General features: G+C 39.5%; 2 protein-coding genes across 2 annotated transcripts; one reads left to right on the top strand and one right to left on the bottom strand.

Annotated features, from left to right (window-relative positions):
* The first annotated feature begins 1,721 nt into the window (after positions 1–1,721).
* LOC148677182 (extracellular calcium-sensing receptor-like) lies at positions 1,722–5,738 on the top strand. Its single transcript, XM_088619236.1, has 5 exons — positions 1,722–2,009; positions 2,445–3,236; positions 3,463–3,690; positions 4,085–4,208; positions 4,635–5,738. The coding sequence occupies exons 1-5, from the start codon at positions 1,749–1,751 to the stop codon at positions 5,546–5,548; spliced, it is 2,319 nt and encodes a 772-aa protein (XP_088475362.1). The 5' UTR covers positions 1,722–1,748; the 3' UTR covers positions 5,549–5,738.
* Positions 5,739–10,106: 4,368 nt separating this feature from the next.
* Positions 10,107–16,631, bottom strand: olfcu1 (olfactory receptor C family, u1). Its single transcript, XM_088619204.1, has 5 exons — positions 16,082–16,631; positions 14,292–15,122; positions 13,368–13,595; positions 11,641–11,764; positions 10,107–11,099 (listed from the first exon to the last, which is right to left on the bottom strand). Exons 1-5 carry the CDS (start codon positions 16,382–16,384, stop codon positions 10,180–10,182), a joined length of 2,406 nt encoding a protein of 801 aa, XP_088475330.1. The 5' UTR covers positions 16,385–16,631; the 3' UTR covers positions 10,107–10,179.
* Positions 16,632–19,833: the final 3,202 nt, after the last annotated feature.

The raw sequence follows: 19,833 nt of genomic DNA, 5'->3' as shown, positions 1-19,833 counted from the left end.
CATTTGTTTTAACTGCAGAACAAATATATTACACAGCACACAAATCTGGCTGTGTTTCAATGATGAATGCTACTATGCTACTTAAATGTATTTTAACTTATTTGTGCACCTTTATAGCTTGATTGATGAGCTTCAGCACAAGCGTTCAATCAATCACTTTGCACTCTGCGTTTAGTAATCAAGAAAAATTATCTGTATCTTTTAAAATGAGGGTAGATGTCAAAGCAACATTGGCAAAGTAAACAGTTAACCATTATAGTCATTAATTAATCTGACATATATCTAAGTACCTCTGCTCCCTCAAAATGAACATGGCTCATGCACAGTTTCAATTTTATAGAACAGCTAAAGGCCAAGAACCTGTCAGCCTGCCAGTCAGTGCCTTGTTCTGGACCAGAAATAAACTCGATATGATATAGAAGCTCATCATTAAAAGAAGAAAAAGCTTGCCTGTGCACTCCTGACTGCAGAAAATAAACAAGTGCTTTTTGATCTAGTTCAGGCAGGCCCTTTAGGCGAAAGCTGTCAATCAGTTTGGTGTAGGCCATTCGGCCTCATACAGTATATCATATATCTGACACTTTTATTACTTGATGTGGATTTTTTCCACATTCCGTTAAGTTCATTTGACTGTTGTAATGGAAGCACCGAGCACCTCTGCCATACCCTGACTGCAATCCTAACCACCGCCAGATGATACAAGTTAAAAGTAAACAAAGCCTCGTGGCAAAACATTAAATTAATGTATTTTTTAAATTCCAGATATCTGGTCATTAAAAGCTTTTCAGCAGTCCCGTCATTTGGCAGCATTAGGGTTGAAACGAAGAAACGAAGAGCCCACTCGCATCCTCAAAATCAACGTAAATGTCAAGGTTAATGCCACAATGGGCAGAGAGAATCATTCAAGGCCTGTTAAACAATAACAACGTGTTTCACTGAGTTTTATTTCTCCTGGGGCAAACCAGATCGGATATGTCACTGTTGAGAATAACTCCCGCCTCTTCAGCATGGGCTACGCACACATTAATCACCCTTGAGCCTTTCTGTCCTGCAGTATATAAGCATGAGAAGATTGTGAAGTCCATCCTCCTTTGTCTTGGGATGTTGCTTCTCACAGGCTTACTAGCTCTTCATCTGACCCATGCAAGACCCACATGTAGACTACAGGGAACCCCAGGCTTACTTCAGTTTTCAAAAGATGGAGACTTTGTGATCGGAGGGATCATTTCGATCCACAATGAAATCAATACAGTGAAACATGCCTTCAAAAACACGCCTTCTCCGCAAAAATGTAAAAGGTTAGTAAAAGTAAAAGTCACTCTTTTTGATGAATCCTCTGTCATTTCTTCTTGGCCTAAATGGGGCTTTGAATTCACAGTTACATGACACAGCAGAAATTCTGAGATACTGTAGATAAAATATGTCATTTAAAGTTTAATTAAGATGTTTCTACAAGCGGTTCAAATAAGATTTAAAGGACAAACTTTGACTAAAACGTTATTATTCAATGTAATGCTATTATTCAAATACTATTCAAATGTTACAACACACTACGGTTGAAATGACATCTTCATGTACTTATTATATTTCTCCAAACAGAATTTAGCTGTTCTGTAATATTGTATTAGCAAATATCTGACAACGCAAACATGACTGAGAGTATATTAAAGGTATATCTTATGTTAAGACGTTATTTAACCCAGTTTCTTTATAGTTTAGATCTCAGAGAGCTTCGATTTGCTCGGGCAATGATCTTTGCCATCGAGGAGATAAACAACAGTTCAGAGATCCTTCCCGGGGTCACACTGGGCTACAGGATCTATGATTCTTGTGCAGCTATACCAGTGGCTCTGAAAGCTGCCCTTGATTTGATGAACGGGCAGGAGGCAGTTTTTTCCACCAACACCTCTTGCACCAAACCAGCCTTTGTCCCAGCCATAGTGGCGGAGTCTGGATCTACACCTACAATAGCCATTTCCAGAGTTGTTGGGCCCTTCAGCATTCCAGTGGTAAGGTTTTAACAAGACAACTCTTTTAACAATACCACGTGATTTACTGTCCTGCTTGAACCTCACAGTAGACCCCTCTGATTTACTGATTTAATTCTGACTTACATAAAAGTACTGCTAGAGTTTAAAAACAATCTGCCATTGTTCACCATTCTAGATAATCTGGTAGATTTGGCCAAGACCTTGATATACAAAGGTATATAGTGGTTCAATTGAAAACAATTCAAGTCATCAGCACTATTTCTACCATTAATTAAATAAAAGATTAATTTTGTTTTATACGCTACCAACTTGACACCGACAGCTCTTTCTCTTAAAGCCATGTATTAAACAGGCATACAGTATTGTGACAAAATGTCTTTCCTTTGAGAACTGTTGTAGATATTGAGGAACTTTTGGGAAACCTACCCTCTAAATACTTTATTTTAATTACAGGTGAGTTATTTTGCTACATGTGCTTGTCTGAGCAACAAACATGAGTTCCCAACGTTTTTCAGAACAATCCCCAGCGATTATTTCCAGGCAACAGCCCTGGCACAGCTTGTCAAACACTTTGGATGGACTTGGATTGGCGCAGTAAGAAGTGATAACGATTACGGAAACTTCGGGATGGCAGCTTTCTTACAAGCAGCCCAAGCAGAAGGCATTTGTATCGAATATTCGGAAGCCTTTTACAGAACAAATCCCAGGGAAAAAATTCTGAAAGTTGTGGATGTCATAAAGAAATCCACTGCAAAGGTTATTGTAGCATTCATAGCAACAGGTGACATGCTTGTTCTGCTTCAGGAATTATCCACTCAGGATATTCCTGCCTTGCAGTGGGTAGGCAGTGAAACTTGGCTCACTGATCCAGAGGTCCTGCATTACAACCTGTTGAGTGGATCGATAGGATTTGGCATCCCAAAATCCGTTATTGCAGGGTTGAAAGAGTTCCTGGTGAAGATCAGTCCAGCTGAGATCACCAGCAGCCCCCTGCTGACAGAGTTTTGGGAGAGTGCTTTCAGCTGTAGCTTCTCAGCTAACAACACCTCTTCAAGCAAGAAAGTGTGCACAGGGTCAGAGAATTTACGAGAACTGCAAAACCCCTACACAGATACATCTCAGTTAAGAATTACTTATAAAGTATACAAAGCAGTCTATGCTATTGCTCATTCTATGCACATCCTGGCCTGCAATAATCTCACTGTGTCCAGGTGCGACAAAAATACAAAAATTGAACCAGGGCAGGTAAGAAGACATTTAATTATAATTAATATATGTCACTTTAGTTAGATAATGTAAAATGTCTAAATGATATTTATTAAATGACATGTGAATATAGCACAAACTATAATAATACGTTTGTCATTTTGTGTAGTATTTTACATATTGCCTAGATCTAATCTTTATTAATATGGGACTAATGAGTAATAAAACCACCCATTTCACCCAGTTCTTGACTTCATTATGGCAGGTATTACAGCAGCTTAAAACTGTGAATTTCACAACCAAGAGTGGGGACAGAGTTTACTTTGATGCAAATGGAGACCCAGCAGCCACCTATGAGCTGGTAAACTGGCAGGTGAATGAAGAAGGAAAGGCCCAGTTACTGACAGTCGGCCACTATGATGCATCAGCACCTGAGGGACAGACCTTTACAATGAACGACAGAACTATCATCTGGGCAGGAGGGAAAAGCAAGGTGAAATAGAAGCAGTCTACACATTCTGCTATTTTTCTTATTTGCACAAGAAGTCCTTCCTCAAAAAAAATCAGAATCTTTATTAATTTCTGAAGTAGTTCCATAATTGTGAAACACTTTGAAAAATAGTTATGCATATTACTCCAATACAGTAATTATAATTGAAATACAAATTTATGAAATGCTGTTTTAATACTGAGAAGCTACCAAAACAAACATCTTGCACAAAATGTAAAGTATAAGCAACATAAATCCTGTCTAATCTTGTAAACCTCTATAACAGAATATAGCTTTAAAGGGTGAATTTAATAGCACATTCACTGTATGTCTGCTATTTGATTAAAAGCAGCAAAGTAGTTTAATGTGAGTACAGAGGCTATGCTTTCCTTTCCAGATCCCTAAATCAGTGTGCAGTGAGAGCTGTCCTCCAGGCACTCGGAAGGCTGTTCAGAAGGGAAGGCCTGCCTGCTGCTTTGACTGTGTACCGTGTGCTGAAGGAGAGATCAGCAACACTACAGGTCAGTAATCTGACTGTCATTGCATGCACAGTAGCTGTAGCAGTACTGTCACATCAATTTACAGCTGTTTTAAAAGTACATGAAATAAAAGACTGTTGGGATTTTTGCAAGAACCAATACTTACAATGAAGTGGTAAAATCCAATAATAACATTTTTTAAACTCAAGGTGACAAAATGCACTGAGGCTCTAAGTAATTGAATTTTGCTTTTATAACAGAGCAATGTTTCTCTTGAAAAAGACTTATTACTGTTTTGGGTCAGTAGTCCAGTATATAGTCAATGCACTACTACAAAAAAGTACTGCACAATATTAAAGTATTTTAAATAGATTCTCAGTCTGTAAAATATGTTTTAAATATGATATAAATGATATTATCCCAAGAGTAACAAAACTAATTTTAAATTGCTCTTATTTTTCTTTATAGATTCCACGGATTGCATGACTTGTCCACTACAGTACTGGCCAAACGCTCAAAAGGACAAGTGCATCCCGAAGCTGATAGAATTCCTGTCTTTTGGAGATGTTCTAGGAATCATTTTAGTGGTATTTTCTATAACTGGAGCTTTCGTAACTTCTGCTGTTGGTGTGGTTTTCTTTGTATTCAGAAGTACTCCCATTGTCAAAGCCAATAACTCTGAACTAAGTTTCCTTCTGCTCTTTTCATTGACACTGTGTTTCCTCTGTTCACTTACTTTCATTGGCCAGCCCTCTGACTGGTCCTGTATGTTGCGCCACACAGCATTTGGGATCACATTTGTCCTGTGCATCTCTTGTGTTCTGGGCAAAACAATAGTGGTGTTAATGGCCTTTAGGGCTACACTCCCAGGCAATAACATAATGAAATGGTTTGGCCCCACACAGCAGCGCTTAAGTGTTCTGGGTTTCACACTAGTACAGGTATTGATATGTATTCTTTGGTTGATAATATCACCTCCTTTTCCAAACATGAACATGAAATATTATGCAGAGAGAATCATTCTGGAGTGTGACCTGGGATCTGCAGGTGCATTCTGGGCTGTGTTAGGATACATAGGATTCCTCTCTGCCATGTGCTTTGTGCTCGCTTTCCTGGCTCGGAATCTACCTGATAACTTCAATGAAGCCAAATTCATTACATTCAGCATGCTCATATTCTGTGCTGTCTGGATCACCTTTATCCCAGCTTATATCAGCTCTCCCGGAAAATTTACAGTAGCTGTGGAAATATTTGCTATTTTAGCTTCAAGTTTTGGTTTGATAATCTGTATTTTTGTTCCGAAATGCTATATTATATTACTGCAGCCTGAAAAGAATACAAAAAAACACATGATGGGTAAAGTGCCCTCTAAATCTCTTTGAAAACACACACATTTTATCAAGCTTTTAATTTTTATCAAATTAATGCACAGTACATGCTCAAAAGATCCTTGTTGACCTGTAACCTTTGCATCATTCATTCACTGACAGAAATACGATGACCCCTTGTATTACTGCAAAAGCAACCGACGTCGACTTTTTAACATTACCCAATAAACCTTACGAATCAGAAAGGGAATCTGTTTCACTGTTTTTATTGTGTGCGCCAAAATATTTCTTGGTTAAAACATTTGGCCACAATTCACCTTATCAGAGGAACACATGTACACATGGGACAAAAAAATCTCAATGTAAATTAACATTATATCATGAAATACTTCTATCCTGATTAATGCTAATTAAGCAATTAGCATTAGTAATTACGAACAGCAGTTCGTACTCTTGAATAACGAAGCAGCCTACTTCTGCACATAACAGTGCTAAAGGGCACATTTATTAATTTATGATAAAATTATAACTTCATTCACAGAAATTTCACAAACAACGTTGACTGGGTTCGAAAATAATGTAAAGTTTACTTAAAAGCGATTTTGATAAAGAATCTGATTGCAAACTTTGTTTAACATGTTTTTAAAGCTTTCATTCGATGTGTTTGAAATCCACGAAAACATAAATACTTCTCTTTCTACCGTCAACGTTTTAAAAACTGCACATCACTGCACTATGTCATTTAAACTTTGGTAAAATATTTAACGTAAAAATAAAAAAATACATACCTTTTAAAAATAATCTTAAAAAACTAGATATCCAATCTTTTATGATAGCAGCCATGTTTGCGCTTGCGCAGTTCGTGTTGACTCTATTTAAAAGACAAAGACTCTCCATAAATGCGAATTAATAAATTAAATCCCTTGACATTTCATTAAAAATAAATAAGGTAGCGAGCTCATATTCTAACCTTCAATGTTTTTTTTTCTTTCCTGACCGTTTGCGTTGCATTTATTTCCAGTCACCTTTTTCTAACACCTGTAATAATAATTGCTTACACATGTATAGTGCTTTCTGGACACTGCACTCAAAGCGCTTTACAGGTAATGGGAACTTCCCTCCACCACCACCAGTATGCAGCCCCACCTCAATTTTTTTAATGACCGCCGTCAGGACCTTGATTTTACGTCTCATCCGAAGGACAGCGCCTATTTTACAGTATAGCGTCCCCATCACTGAACTGAGACATTACGATCAACACAGACTGCTGCGTGAGCGCCCCCTACTGGCCCCACTAACACCTCTTCCAGCAGCAACCTTTTCCTAGGAGGTCTCCCATCCAGGTACTGGCCAGGCTCACACCTGCTGAGCTTCAGGCTCAGGGGCTGCAGGGTGATATACCTGCTGGTGATCTACCTGACACCTGTTATCAGTTCAAACATTTCTTGTACTAAATTAATTTTAAAAGTGGAACTGCAGGTCCACATTTGTAAACTTGGTCAAGAACGTAAAGTTGGAGAAAAGTTTCAGTTAGATTCTGTAAAAAAATTGGATAGTCTCACAGGGACTTGAGAGCCCCGGCTTTAATAATACATTGTTTTACATGGCCTAAGTAATTACTGATATTATAATGGACAGGGGCTCCAGATCGTGGTTCTGGAGGTCCCACGCCTGCAAAGTTTCATTCCAGCAGAGCTTAATTACCCAATTGAAGCCTTAATTGAACGAACAAGGTGCCTGATTGGAATATTTCTATGTTTATTTTCTTTTACTGCTGAAAAGTGTGTGATGTTATTTATAAAATGCAGCAGCTGAAAGATAACCGCTAAATGACCTTTCAATTCAATTCAATTCAATTCAAGGTGCTTTATTAGCATGACCGATAGGTACAATCAGTGTTGCCAAAGCAAATAAAAATAATAAAATTAACATAGAACAAAACAAAAAATAGAAGTAAAATAAAATCTACAGACATGTTACAGACATTTACAACAAAGACATATTATATAATATCGACATATACTGTAGGCGGCTGGAGCATTATTGGAAGACGGACTCACTGTTCCTCAGGCTGTGACAGGAGATCACATACTGGGCTGCCAGATCAACTGAGTTCCCTCCTCCCTCTCCAAGTAGGATTGGGACCTGTTGTGGTTTTGGCAGGTGTGGGAACTCTGGGATTAGATTTCTGAATTTCGGGAAGAATGTTTCTCTAATCCCAGAGTATCTGTCACAGTGCAGTAGGAAGTGCACCTCTGTCTCTATTTCTCCCCGCTGGCAGTGGGAGCACAGCCTGTCCTCTCTGGGCAGCCAGGTCTGCCTGTGTCGCCCAGTTTCTATGGCCAGGTTGTGGTCACTGAGCCTGTACTTCGTCAGGGTCTGTTTCTGTTTGTTATTTTTTATTTTGGTCAAATATTCAGCTAGTGTGTATTGTCTGTTTAAGGTTCTGTAGCATTCCAGTTTATGTTGTGTTTGTGTTTGTGTGTCCCAGTGTGTGAGATATTGCTGTTTGATCTGTGCTGTGATGTGGTTGAGTCTGGGTTGTGGTGCTCTAGCAGTGCTGTCCTGAGGCTGGTTAGTATCGGTGTGGCTCAGGTCGGTGAGCCTCAGGACCAGCTGGCTCAGGGGGCTCTGTTTTGGGCTCAGCTCTTGGCTCAGCAGGGCTTTGTGGTGGTAGGAATTTTGGTCACTGTTTTTTAGGTGTAGCCAATACTTTAATATTCTTTTCTGTATGTTTATCAATAGTGGGTACTGGCCTAATTCGGCCCTGCACCCGTTGTTAGGAGTTTTTCTCTGCACACGGAGTATGATTCTACAGATCTCCATGTGCAGAGTTTCTGTGGGGTGTTTGTCCCATTGGGTGTAATCCTGGTCTGTGAGGGGACCCCACACTTCACTGCCGTATAGGGCAATGGGTTGGATTACACTTTCAAATATTTGGAGCCAGATTCTTGTTGGTGGGTTGATGTTGAAGAGCCTCCTTCTTATTGCGTAGAAAGCCCTGAGTGCCTTCTCCCTCAGTGCCTTCACTGCCAGGTCAAAACTCCCGGAAGAGCTGATGGTGAGACCGAGATATGTGTAGCTGGATGTGTGCTCCAATGTGTTGTTGTTCAGTGTGAATTTGTACCTGTTTCCCTGAGGTCTGGCTTTCTTCTGGAAAACCATAACTCTGGTCTTGTCCAGATTGACTGTCAGTGCCCAGGTCTGACAGTACTGCTCCAGCAGTGCCAGGTTCTGCTGCAGCCCCTGTTCTGTGGGCGACAGCAGGACCAGGTCATCTGCGTAGAGCAGGAACTTGATTTCTGTGTCGTGTAGTGTAAGACCAGGAGCTGCAGACTGCTCCAACATTCCTGCTAATTCATTGATATAGATATTGAACAGTGTTGGGCTCAGGCTGCAGCCCTGTCTCACCCCGCGGCCTTGGGTGAAGAATTTAGTCCTTTTGTTTCCAATTTTCACTGCACATTTGCTCTCTGAATACATTGATTTAATTATGTCGTACACTTTGCCCCCTATGCCACTTTGGAGTAGTTTATAAAACAATCTCTCATGCCAAATCGAGTCAAATGCTTTTTTGAAATCGACAAAGCAGGCAAAAATTTTTCCTTTGTGTTTTTGGTGGACGTGTTTGTCTATCAGTGTGTGTAGGGTGTAAATGTGATCAGATGTGCGGTGATCTGGCAAGAAGCCAATCTGACTTTTACTCAGGACATTGTGTTCGGTAAGGAAGGCCAGTATTCGTGTGTTCAGGATACTGCAGAATACCTTCCCCAGGTTACTGTTCACACAGATGCCCCGGTAGTTGTTGGGATCGAGTTTATCTCCACTCTTATAGATGGGCGTGATCAGTCCTTGGTTCCAGGCCTCGGGGAAACATCCAGCTGTCATGATCACTCTCACCCTGCGGTCTGTGTGGGCACTAATACCCCAGCATAGTGAAGGGGACACTATACTGTAAAAAAAGACGCTGTGCTTTGGATGAGACGTAAAACCAAGGTCATTAAAAACCCATGTCTAGATACATGTAGGGCTGTTATCCCGTCGTCCTGGCCAAATGTCCCCTCTGTCTTTTGCCAGTGATGACCTCCTAATAATCCCCATCTATGAACTGGCTTCACCACTCTGTTCTCCTCCCCAATGAGAGCTGACGTGTGGGGAGTGTACTGGTGCACTCTGGCTGCCGTCGCATCATCCAGGTGGGGGTACAGATTGGTGGTGTTGGAGGGGATCCCCATTACCTGTCAAGTGTTTAGAGCAGAGCTACAGTATACACTTGTAGGTGTAAGGATTATTAAAATATGATTAAGAGCTCAAAACAGCCAAACTTCAGATGAATCCAATTTTTTAAATCAATTTGAGGGTGTAATTGCGAGTTTCACTGTAACAAAAATCAGCCTCTATAGGAGACACAGTTACAGAGACGTACTGTACTGTATACAATTTATTATGGGAATAACATAAACGAGACGTGAGTGTAATTTTTAAATCTGTCCAGCAGAGGGTAGCCTCTACCAGGTTATACAACTGTTGTGGAAGACAAGCCACATCGCCACAAAAAGTAAGCTTTTTTTGCTGTTTATTTTATAATTACTATCAAAAATCGAGGTAGTCTTATCGAGTAAACCCATTTAAATACTTTTAAAAGTTTAATAATAAAAAGCCACTGAAACAAGGAACATCATCATTTAAAGTGTGTTGGGTTTTTTAATTTTACTACACGTAATGCTTTTTTTAGTGTTCTTCTCAGGTCTCAGCAAAATTATATAACACTTAGGTGCAAATATACAGATAAGAAGTCCAAAACTGGAGGAAAGAATAGCAAATATTTCAACTGCCACTGTGTATTTTCCCGGGGAGCTTTGATAAGCTGGTATAAATGATATCCAAACTGCAAAAAATATAAACATACTGAAGGTGATGAATTTGGCTTCGTTAAAGGTGCCGGGCAATTTTCTGCCTAAAAAAGCTAACACGAAACAAACACAAGAAAGAAGTCCGATATATCCCAAAACTAAATAGAAGGCCAGCGTTGATCCATCTTTACATTCAAGGATGATCTTCCCACCCTGGTAGGACGTATTTTTGAAAGGGAAAGGGGGAGCCACGATGAGCCACAGGGCACACAGCATAGCTTGAACGACTGTGCAGAGAAAAATGATCGCTCTTTGTTGCAAAGGACCGAACCGTTTGATCGCGTTGGATCCGGGCAGTGTGGCTCTGAAGGCGACTAGCACTACGATAGTCTTTACAAGAATGCAGGAGATGCACAGCACAAAGCTGATTGCAAAGGCTGCGTGGCGAGCCATACAGCTCCAGACCGATGGTTTGCCTATGAACAGAAGTGAACACAGGAAACAGAGAGCCAAGGCAATCAGCAGCAGGAAGCTGAGCTCCGAGTTGTTAGCTCTGACCAGGGGGGTGCTTCTGCAATTGTAGAAAATGACAACAGTGGCCAGTGTTACAGAAACCCCCACAAAAGTCAAAATGACTAAAATGATTCCCAGAGTGTCCTGGAAGGAGAGGAACTCTATTGCTCTCGGTTCACACATCGTCCTGTCTTTATCAGACCAGTGATCCGGAGGACACTTTGTACACTCAGTAGAGTCTGCAGAGAAAAGTGAAATAAAATGTTATCGTTATCAAAGGGACATTGCCACGATTTATCTAAGTCAACGAGTAGGCCTAAGGAGGCCTCAAATTAATTTTACTCAAATAGGAATTAAGAGGCATTATTTTTAAACATAAAATAACCCTTAGGTTCAAGTAGGTCAAGTGTATTATACTGTATTAGGTAAATCTCCTAGGATGTACTGTCAGGCAATTGTACTGTACCAGTTAATTGAGGAAAAGATACTGTTTGTAAAACTGAGGGATCACATAAGGGCAACATAAAAAGGGTTTTTAGAATGCTGTTCTGCGGGAAACGGTGAAACATAATACACAGAAATGAGCATGTAACACGAAAATAAATAATGAAGGACATGAGATCTCAGCTGGAGGGAGAAAGCAGTAATGTGAGACTGAGGAGTGGGAAAGGAGGACAGATGGAAGGGAAGCTGAGAATCAGTAGGTGTGGGTGGGGCCGGTGAAGAGGGAGGTAAAGAGATGAATAGGTGGCACTGTCAGCACTGTTAAGTTGCCGTTACCAGATTCGTAGCTGATTTCCCCCTCGGCACAGGGTAGGCAGTCGAAACAGCACAGAGGCTCCCCCACACGAATGGCTTTCCTGGTACCTGGGGGACAGCTCTTACTGCACACTGACCTTGGCACCTGGAGAGGAGCCGAAGGCAATTACTGTAAACTCTCTTCTGCCCTTTGTGAGACTAAGCCTCAGAGCACATACTGTATTAATGGTCTATCACAGAAATGCATGAATGTGTTTAACAAATTGAAATGTGGTATCATTGTTAATTGAAAGTCAGTTCTGTATTTTGTATCATCAGCTGCAGTTGGTGACCTTTTCTGACACCAGCTTTGCAAACCTGACTGGGTTGTAATCTGGTCATTTCAGGCATGCAGTTGCCAATGTGTCATAGGCACATATTATAGCAGAGTGAAAATCCGATGCCAAAATGCAATGGGCTTGAGGTTTGGCATTTTACAAATGGATTTTCAGAAATTATCCTTTTGTCAGTCGGGCAGTCCTCTTGTGTCAGTCAGGAAAGAAAATAAAGCTGTGAGATTTGCATTCTAATTATATTATGTCAGGAGTTTGTGTTTTAACAGACTTTATATACATACCCTGATTTTGCTATTTCTCAGACACACTGCTGCTCTTTTTCTGTTTTCCTGATGTGCCCTTATGTGTTTTATGAATCAGAAAACATTACTGTAGCTGAAACAATCAGCGAGATGGACAGGTTCATCTTCACTGAGTTGTGCCTTTGGCTGCCCTACCTCTATCTGAGCCAAAAATGGAGAAGAATAGAGCTCCGAACAGCAGCGTGTTAATGACCCCTGCTAGGAAGCACATTAGCCCGATGTAAAAGAAATACCTTTACAGTCAGTGCACATGTGCTGGCCCACACATTGTTTCCCATGGTGCTGAGCAGTAACAGATGGCGCGTGTGTTAAGAGTTGTGAGAATAGACACCGCAGAGGATAAATCCCTATGAGCAATTATAGTCTGTCCAGTTAAAAAGAAAACGTTGCCTCTGAAAGAAAATGAGTGCTATTACACCGACTACTAATTGCTGGCCCAAGAGCCATAATATCAAATGCTATAATATCAATTCATCTTAGAGTTCAAACAAAAAATGACATAAAATGAAACAGCTTTTCTATTGTATGTCTGCATAAAATCACCTGAGGAAACCTGAGGCCTACTCTTATTGTTTGCTTTTTGTGATAAGGAGCTAACTGTCTGGTGTGGTATTCTTCAAGAATAACCTGCCAAGACTTGCTTTCAAGATATGGTATTCTGTAGATGTATTGTTCTACTGGGAGTTGAGGTCTTCTCTTATGAGAGGTGTCCTTAGGTAAAGCACGGCAATACTAAAAGTCACAAAGAGAAAAAAAAGAAAGATTTGCTTTCCATTTCCTCACATTTTCTGCCAGACTTTCAGATGTGCATGTTCCATACATTCACTCTCCTGGACCACAGCAACACAATATCTTTTGCGTTCAATGCAACGTGAAAACACTAAAGCATGAACTTAACTCCACAATACACTGCAGTCTTGGTCTCAGGACAGAAATTAAAACCTTTCCAAAAAAAACAACACAGTTTGCATGCAAAATCACTGCACTTCAAATGCTGGCAAACATTGTTGGAAACTCCTGCATCCACAAAATGTTTGTCTACACGTATCATTTTTATTTCAACATATTATGTGATTTTGCCAAACTTTCACTGACTCAAAAAAATCCCTACCTGTTCCTGACCATCATACCACATGATATCCTTTTCATTTATGTTCAGCTGTGTCCCTTTCGGAGTGGAGGCATCAAAACTTCCAACTTTTACAAATCGGATGTTTCCACTGTCATCTTTCTGCCAATTTATAATGTCGTATAGAGGCACTGGCTCTCCATTTTCATCAAAATTCACTCTTTCTCCAAATTGGTTTATAAAATCAACTTTTTTCAAATAGTTTAGCAGCTGTAAAGAAAGGATAAATAAAAGTAAACAGTCTTTATAGTGAGTGTACTTTCTGGTTGCATATTTCACTCACGAAGTGATAACTTTTAACATAAAAGTAAAATAATATTTAATAAAATTCATGAGATACAGGAATTCAGTGCCTAATATTTTCTGAGGGCTATGGACTGCAGAAGGAGAGTGCAGGGAGAGTGAAATGGGTTTCCTGTTCTGCTTTTTTATTATTCAATGTGCAGACAGCACTATTGAATGTTTATCGAATTTTCACACTATGATGTAGAGTGTGAATGTGGAACTATCTATTTTTTGTTTGTGACAATCAAGGAAAGGACCTGTTTTTCAATTATTTATTTTCACAGACTATTTTTTTTTATTTAACAGATCCCAGAATCTCATTGCTTAACCGAATTTTCAGCAGAAATGAATGCCCTTACAATATATACATGAATACTAGGTTATTCTGAGCAATAACATATTGTGAGGAAAACACTGGATAGAAGGACCTGTCTGTTTTGAACAGATTGTTAAATCGATGTGATTTCTGGTGGATTGCAATTTCAAATTGAAAATGTGCATGAAGCAGGATTTGTTTGGTGGGAGAAATAAAAGCAGTCATGATGCGGACTCGTGTGTAATTGAAAGATGTAGGAACAGTGGCTTTTACCGTACGTGCTGGAAGATTACACAGCTGTTTACCTGCCTGTGTTCAAAAGGAAAGACAGCTTTGCAGGCTCTATTCCCCAGTGCCTCTCCTTTGTGCTTGCACTCCAGCAGTTCGTGCAAAGCATGAGCGATGCCATACACAGCCTTGTACACATTGTAGGAAACTCTTAGCTGAGAAACATCTGAGTAAATGTTGTTAGTTGCCCTGAAGTCTTCTGAGCCTGTGCAGATATGGGAGTTGGGAGCTAGATAGTTTGTTTTGACCCCGGGGAAATTAAGCTTGCAGTCAAACAGCTTTTCCCAAAACATGTTAACAAACACTGACTCTGGGCTGGGAGAGGGCCTGATCCTCCAGAGGAAGTCCCTAAGCCCAGGTATTTGTGCACTGCGAAATGCAAAGCCGATAGTTCCTCCCAAAGTTTCCTGGAACTCCGTTGTGGAAAGCAGCGTAGCTGTGACCCAGGCCTCGCTTGCCACCCACTGCCTGCCAGTAACATTCTGACGTATCACCTCTTTCAGGAGTTCAGAAAACTTCCCCTCTGTTGTGAAGACAATGATAACCTTAGCAGTTGAACTTTTGATGGTTTCCACTATCTGTGTGATTTTTTCTGCAGAGTAGGTCTTGGGTATAGTTTTGTAAAAGGACAAACATCCGCCATGTTCCTTCAGTTGCTCCGCAAACGACTGGAGGCCATATTGACCATAATCATCATCTGTTGCAACAGCGCCCACCCAGGTCCATTTGAAATGTGTCACCAGCTGGACCAGTCCTCTGACCTGAAATAAATCGCTGGGAACTGTCCGGAGAAAAGTGGGAAATTCTCGTTTGTTGGTCAAACAAGCACATGTAGCAAAGTAACTGATCTGAAAAACAGACGTGAAAATACAGTATCAAGGACTGTTACTGTACATTTCAACTAACAGTAACCTATATTTATAACAAATATCTTAAATACATACAGTATGTCTCTCATTCTTTTGTCAGAAACGTTCTTTAGTATTTTACAAATACGGCAACTAACCTTAAGAAGGCTGCATATGCCAAATAAACATGAATCTATCACTGCCTCAAGAGTAAATGTGATGGTTCACAACATGTTCTTCATGATGACTAATTATTTCTGTCAGCAACAGTGACCTTTGTAGCTGAACAGTAATACTGTAGTACTTACTGTTTGTGTCATTTCTGAAAAATACAGGAGCAGTAACATCTTTAGACAAAGGTCTCAGTCACTTCTCTTTGAAGACACATACTCTATCACTATAACCTGCCTTCAATTCTACGCACCTGCATGCATTTTAGACTGTTTCATCCTATTTTGGGGTGCATGTGAGAAGACGTTATGCCCCATTTAAAATGTTTTTTTAAACTGAATCTTTGTAGGAGCATGGATTCTCAATGTGCTGCATACCATACACGACTTTAAACAAAACAATTACATTATTAAAACACTACATGATATTATTGCATTTCATATACTGTATATTCAGTGCTTTACAACAGGGTGTGGAGGGATCATTTCTTGTTAATCCATCATCAATGCAAATGATACCATTTGCAAATAAATTTGCCTGGTAAGAATTGCACCTACACATGCGCACATAGTTTGAACTGAAATTGTGTGTGGGGCTTTTAAAATGGAAATAAAATGAATGTAACTAAAAGGCAAAAAAATATTCTTGTTCCTTAGATTTGTGTTGTTGCAAGGCAATGATAAGTACCCCTGCATTTTTTAAATTATTGACCGATCATGTCAGTAATTTTGGTGATGTCTGGTTATTCTTTATTCTGCGTATTGAAGAACCACAGTGATTTTGCTTACCAGTGGAACACCAAAAGGCCCTATTGTGTGAGCAACTGCTCGGGTAGGAGAAGAGGAAGCCAGACCAATGATGGCAGATACTGGAAAGCTCTCGTTGCACTTTGGACTTAAGACAGCTTCATCGTTGCCATTTACCAGAGTCAATGCCCCTCTCAGGCCGTCATGAACATTATCACAGCTGTCCGCAATTTTATAGCCCAAGGACACTCCAGGCAGAAGAGTGCCATTCTTGTTGATTTCTTCAATTGCAAAGATCATGGTCTGAACCCAGCGAAAAGCCCTGTAATCAAAACTAACAGACATTTCATTAGTGAACTGCAAAAGAGCCCATTCCACATGTGATTTATTATTTCAAAAGCCCAAACATACTGTTATCTTAGAAATCTTAGATTCTTTTTCAAGAGTAAGAGCATTTAAGATCTCCAGTAAATTGCAGATATTACGTGTTTTATTTCATATCATAAAATAAAAATGCAATACAAAACACACCCAAAATGTCAGAAAAAAATTATGAAACTTTACAATATGACCGATCTGACGATGTCGTTAAAAATGTGGAGTTACTTACCCATTGCATTTACTGTAGTGGGGCTGAGAAATATACAATAAGCTGGGTTCAGGAGCTATAAAATGCAGGGGAAACAATCCACCTATCAGAATATCCCCATTTTTTTCTAACACTGGATTATCAAAGTCCTTCTGCAATTTGCATGAACCATTGGTTTCAGACACCTGGATGACTACTGTTAGTAGCGCAGCAACAGGAAAAGGAAAACGTGCTGCACTCTTACCTATAGTCATCTCTGCAATGGCAGTGACGGGCGACAAGCTACTTATATACATAGCTTTGTCTGCATGAGTGATAGACTGATCGTTCAAATGAAATTAAAGCTGCTTCAGTGAATTTTAGAATCACAGATCATATACTGTGCAAATTTCTCCAGGGATAAAAAAGATACTAAAGTAAGGCATTGGGCCTTGTAATGGGTTGGAGAGACAGTGTTTATTTTTAATACACCAGATCGCTAACTGGTGTATCCTTATAGTGATATTCTTACATGATGTTGAATCTAGGCCACATCTTACTGAGCTGTCCCCCCACAATTTAAGTGTTGAATCCCCCCCAAGTGGTTCCGCACCCCTGGTATAAATGCCAGCCTGCTGCACAATCATTTGTGTTGTGCCTAAGCCCCTACTGCCAGGCAGAAAAATGTGAGTGTATGGTCAGTTGCGTGCTTGAGTTGTATCATCTCTTAAATTCAGCAGGATTTCATATTAATAAATCATCTCACAGGTTCATACTTTATAGACTCCTTTTACGTAAGCATGTTTACCCAGCAGTGCAAAGTAAATACGTTAACTAAATTATTCATATGTATTATAAAAATAGCCTAAGGTTTAAGCAAAGCTTTTTCAGTCACTGGGCTATTGTGTAAAGCATGAAGGACTTGATCTGACTCCTGAGGTCCAGTATATCTAAATCTGCTGAAATGTTGCCCTCACACAGTGGATTCCTGTACTGTTTCACGTGTGCTCACCAGCAGCTGCAAGAGTTATCACACATCAAACTACATATGATTTTAGTACAGGTGAAAAGAGAAGAAAGAAAACACAACGTTTCGGCCTTGGAGCCTTCTTTAGGTGTACATATGATTTTAGTCAGGCTTCAGTATTATGAAAAGTCAGCAAAGACTTATTTATGTTTCAGCTTGGTTCAATCTATACATATGCAGACCAAAGAAAGTCCAGCAATCTTTCTTATCTTACACACAGCTCTGCAAAACTATATTTAGATTTTTTAATTTTAACGCATTTAAACATTCCCTGTTTTTTTTAGCCATTGGTAAAATAAATTAAGTAATTGAAAACTTGAGAAGAATTAATTAGAAGATAATAACAATTTTAAATAAGGTCAAGGATCTCTCTGTTTTTGTGCACAACAAATTTAACTCAAAACTCTATGAGGCTAGGAAGCAGCCTTAAGGCATGAGTCAGCTGCAGCAGACTTGCTAGTGACATCCTCTCTCCTTTTACCTGCAGTTAACACCTGGACCTGGATCAGCGAAAACTCTGAGGACTGAGCTCTGTTCAAGACAGGAGCCCAATGCACTGAGGAACAGAACGCTCCTAATATTAGGCTTTTGGCTCCAATTGCACAAATGTCTTTCAGATTTTTAAGGTGATATACTGTATTAAAAAAAAGCAATGTGAAAAAAAGAAGAAAAAATCAAGAAAAGAATACACCTCTTTCTGAGTGTAAAACTTATCGAAAAGATTATCATTTTTCATCACAGTCTGATTTGTCCTATTACCCTCTATTTCACTGACTATAAAAATCATCCTAACAAAAAAATAATTGTGTTAGGAGAATATTTATCCTCTCACATATTAAAACAGTTATGAACCATTAATGAAGCATCTCTTAGTTCAGAACAGAATATTGCTTTACACGGTTACTGTATTGCAGGGCTGTTACATCACTTTTGGAAAAGCTGGAAAAGCTTGTGGACAGGTAGACTGGCAGCTTTACAAGCTCAAAACCTGCCAAAACAGACCGACCCCAGGGATGTAGGATACAGTGGGCAGAGGGCAATTAGTTCACTATCTGTCACAGAAAGTGCCGGTTCATGCTAAGGCAGAATGATTGCTGTGCCAGTCTAAAACAACAGTACAGTACACGTGACAGGTGGCTGAAGTCACACAGGTATTCTGCTGCATCTTTCCAGAAGGACTGTGGGGTTGTTTACTGTACAAGGCAGTGACATCAAATAAGAACAATGATGATGATGATTATTATTATATGCAGTAATAGTAGCAGTGAATTGTAAAGGCATGGGTGAAACAATGCATTTTTCAATTCATCAGTCTGTCCTATAATCGGCACTAGAAGTGCAACATCTCAAGTGTCCACTAGTTTGTAGTTGCACAAACAGAAGATTACAAATCATTTCCAAAATAAGTTGAGAATCAACAGGTACAGTTGTTAAAAAACAGCATTTTAAGTATGACTGTTTAGACACAGAGCGTGCTCCCTTATTAACTCCAAATACACAAATGTTCAGACATTTCTCAGCCTTGTATCATATTAAAATTGAAGCGCCTGCCTTCACATTAATTTATTTGAACATGAAATATAGTTCTTTGCGTTTATGTGCAAAGGGATGACTACATTCTACAATAGTCCAGAATTCTCATGCCTATTCAGTGCAGTATAACCAGAAAGGATTACATGCACAGCGCATAACATCAACATCTGAAAAGAAAATTACAAATTAAGTTAATTGTTTGATTCAATTCCTTAGTCTCAAAATTATTATTATTTGGGAAAAGAAGATGAGCAATAATAATTGTCTTCAGTCCATTCACGTTTAATTATAAATTAGTCCCCTGATTTTAAAAGATAATACGGAAATATAAAAACTTGCTGTGAAGTCTGAAATCAGATTTCCTTAAATAAAAATCCCAGTTATTGAGCATACCATTCAAGCACTTGAATTCACAAGCATCATGAGTATGTACTGAGTATGAGAAAAAACGAGAATTTGTTCACGTGTGAATAATGTCATACGTTATAATAATGTTTAAACTCTTTAACTGTGTGTAGTAATTTTTTTCTGCCATCAGGGTATATCTGCATGAATCATCAATTCCTTAACGTAGTTCAGCCACAAAATCTCCTGGGACCCACACCTGGTATATATAGGAGAATTCTGTGAACTTCAGCTCACATCACATTGTCCGTTTCTGCAGAA

This window comes from Lepisosteus platostomus, chromosome 2, assembly GCF_059453375.1.
Source record: "Lepisosteus platostomus isolate fLepPlt1 chromosome 2, fLepPlt1.hap1, whole genome shotgun sequence".
Classification (NCBI taxonomy): Eukaryota; Metazoa; Chordata; class Actinopteri; order Semionotiformes; family Lepisosteidae; genus Lepisosteus; species Lepisosteus platostomus.
Note: the sequence above shows the minus strand (reverse complement) of the source record. Positions and strands in the feature narration are given on the sequence as shown.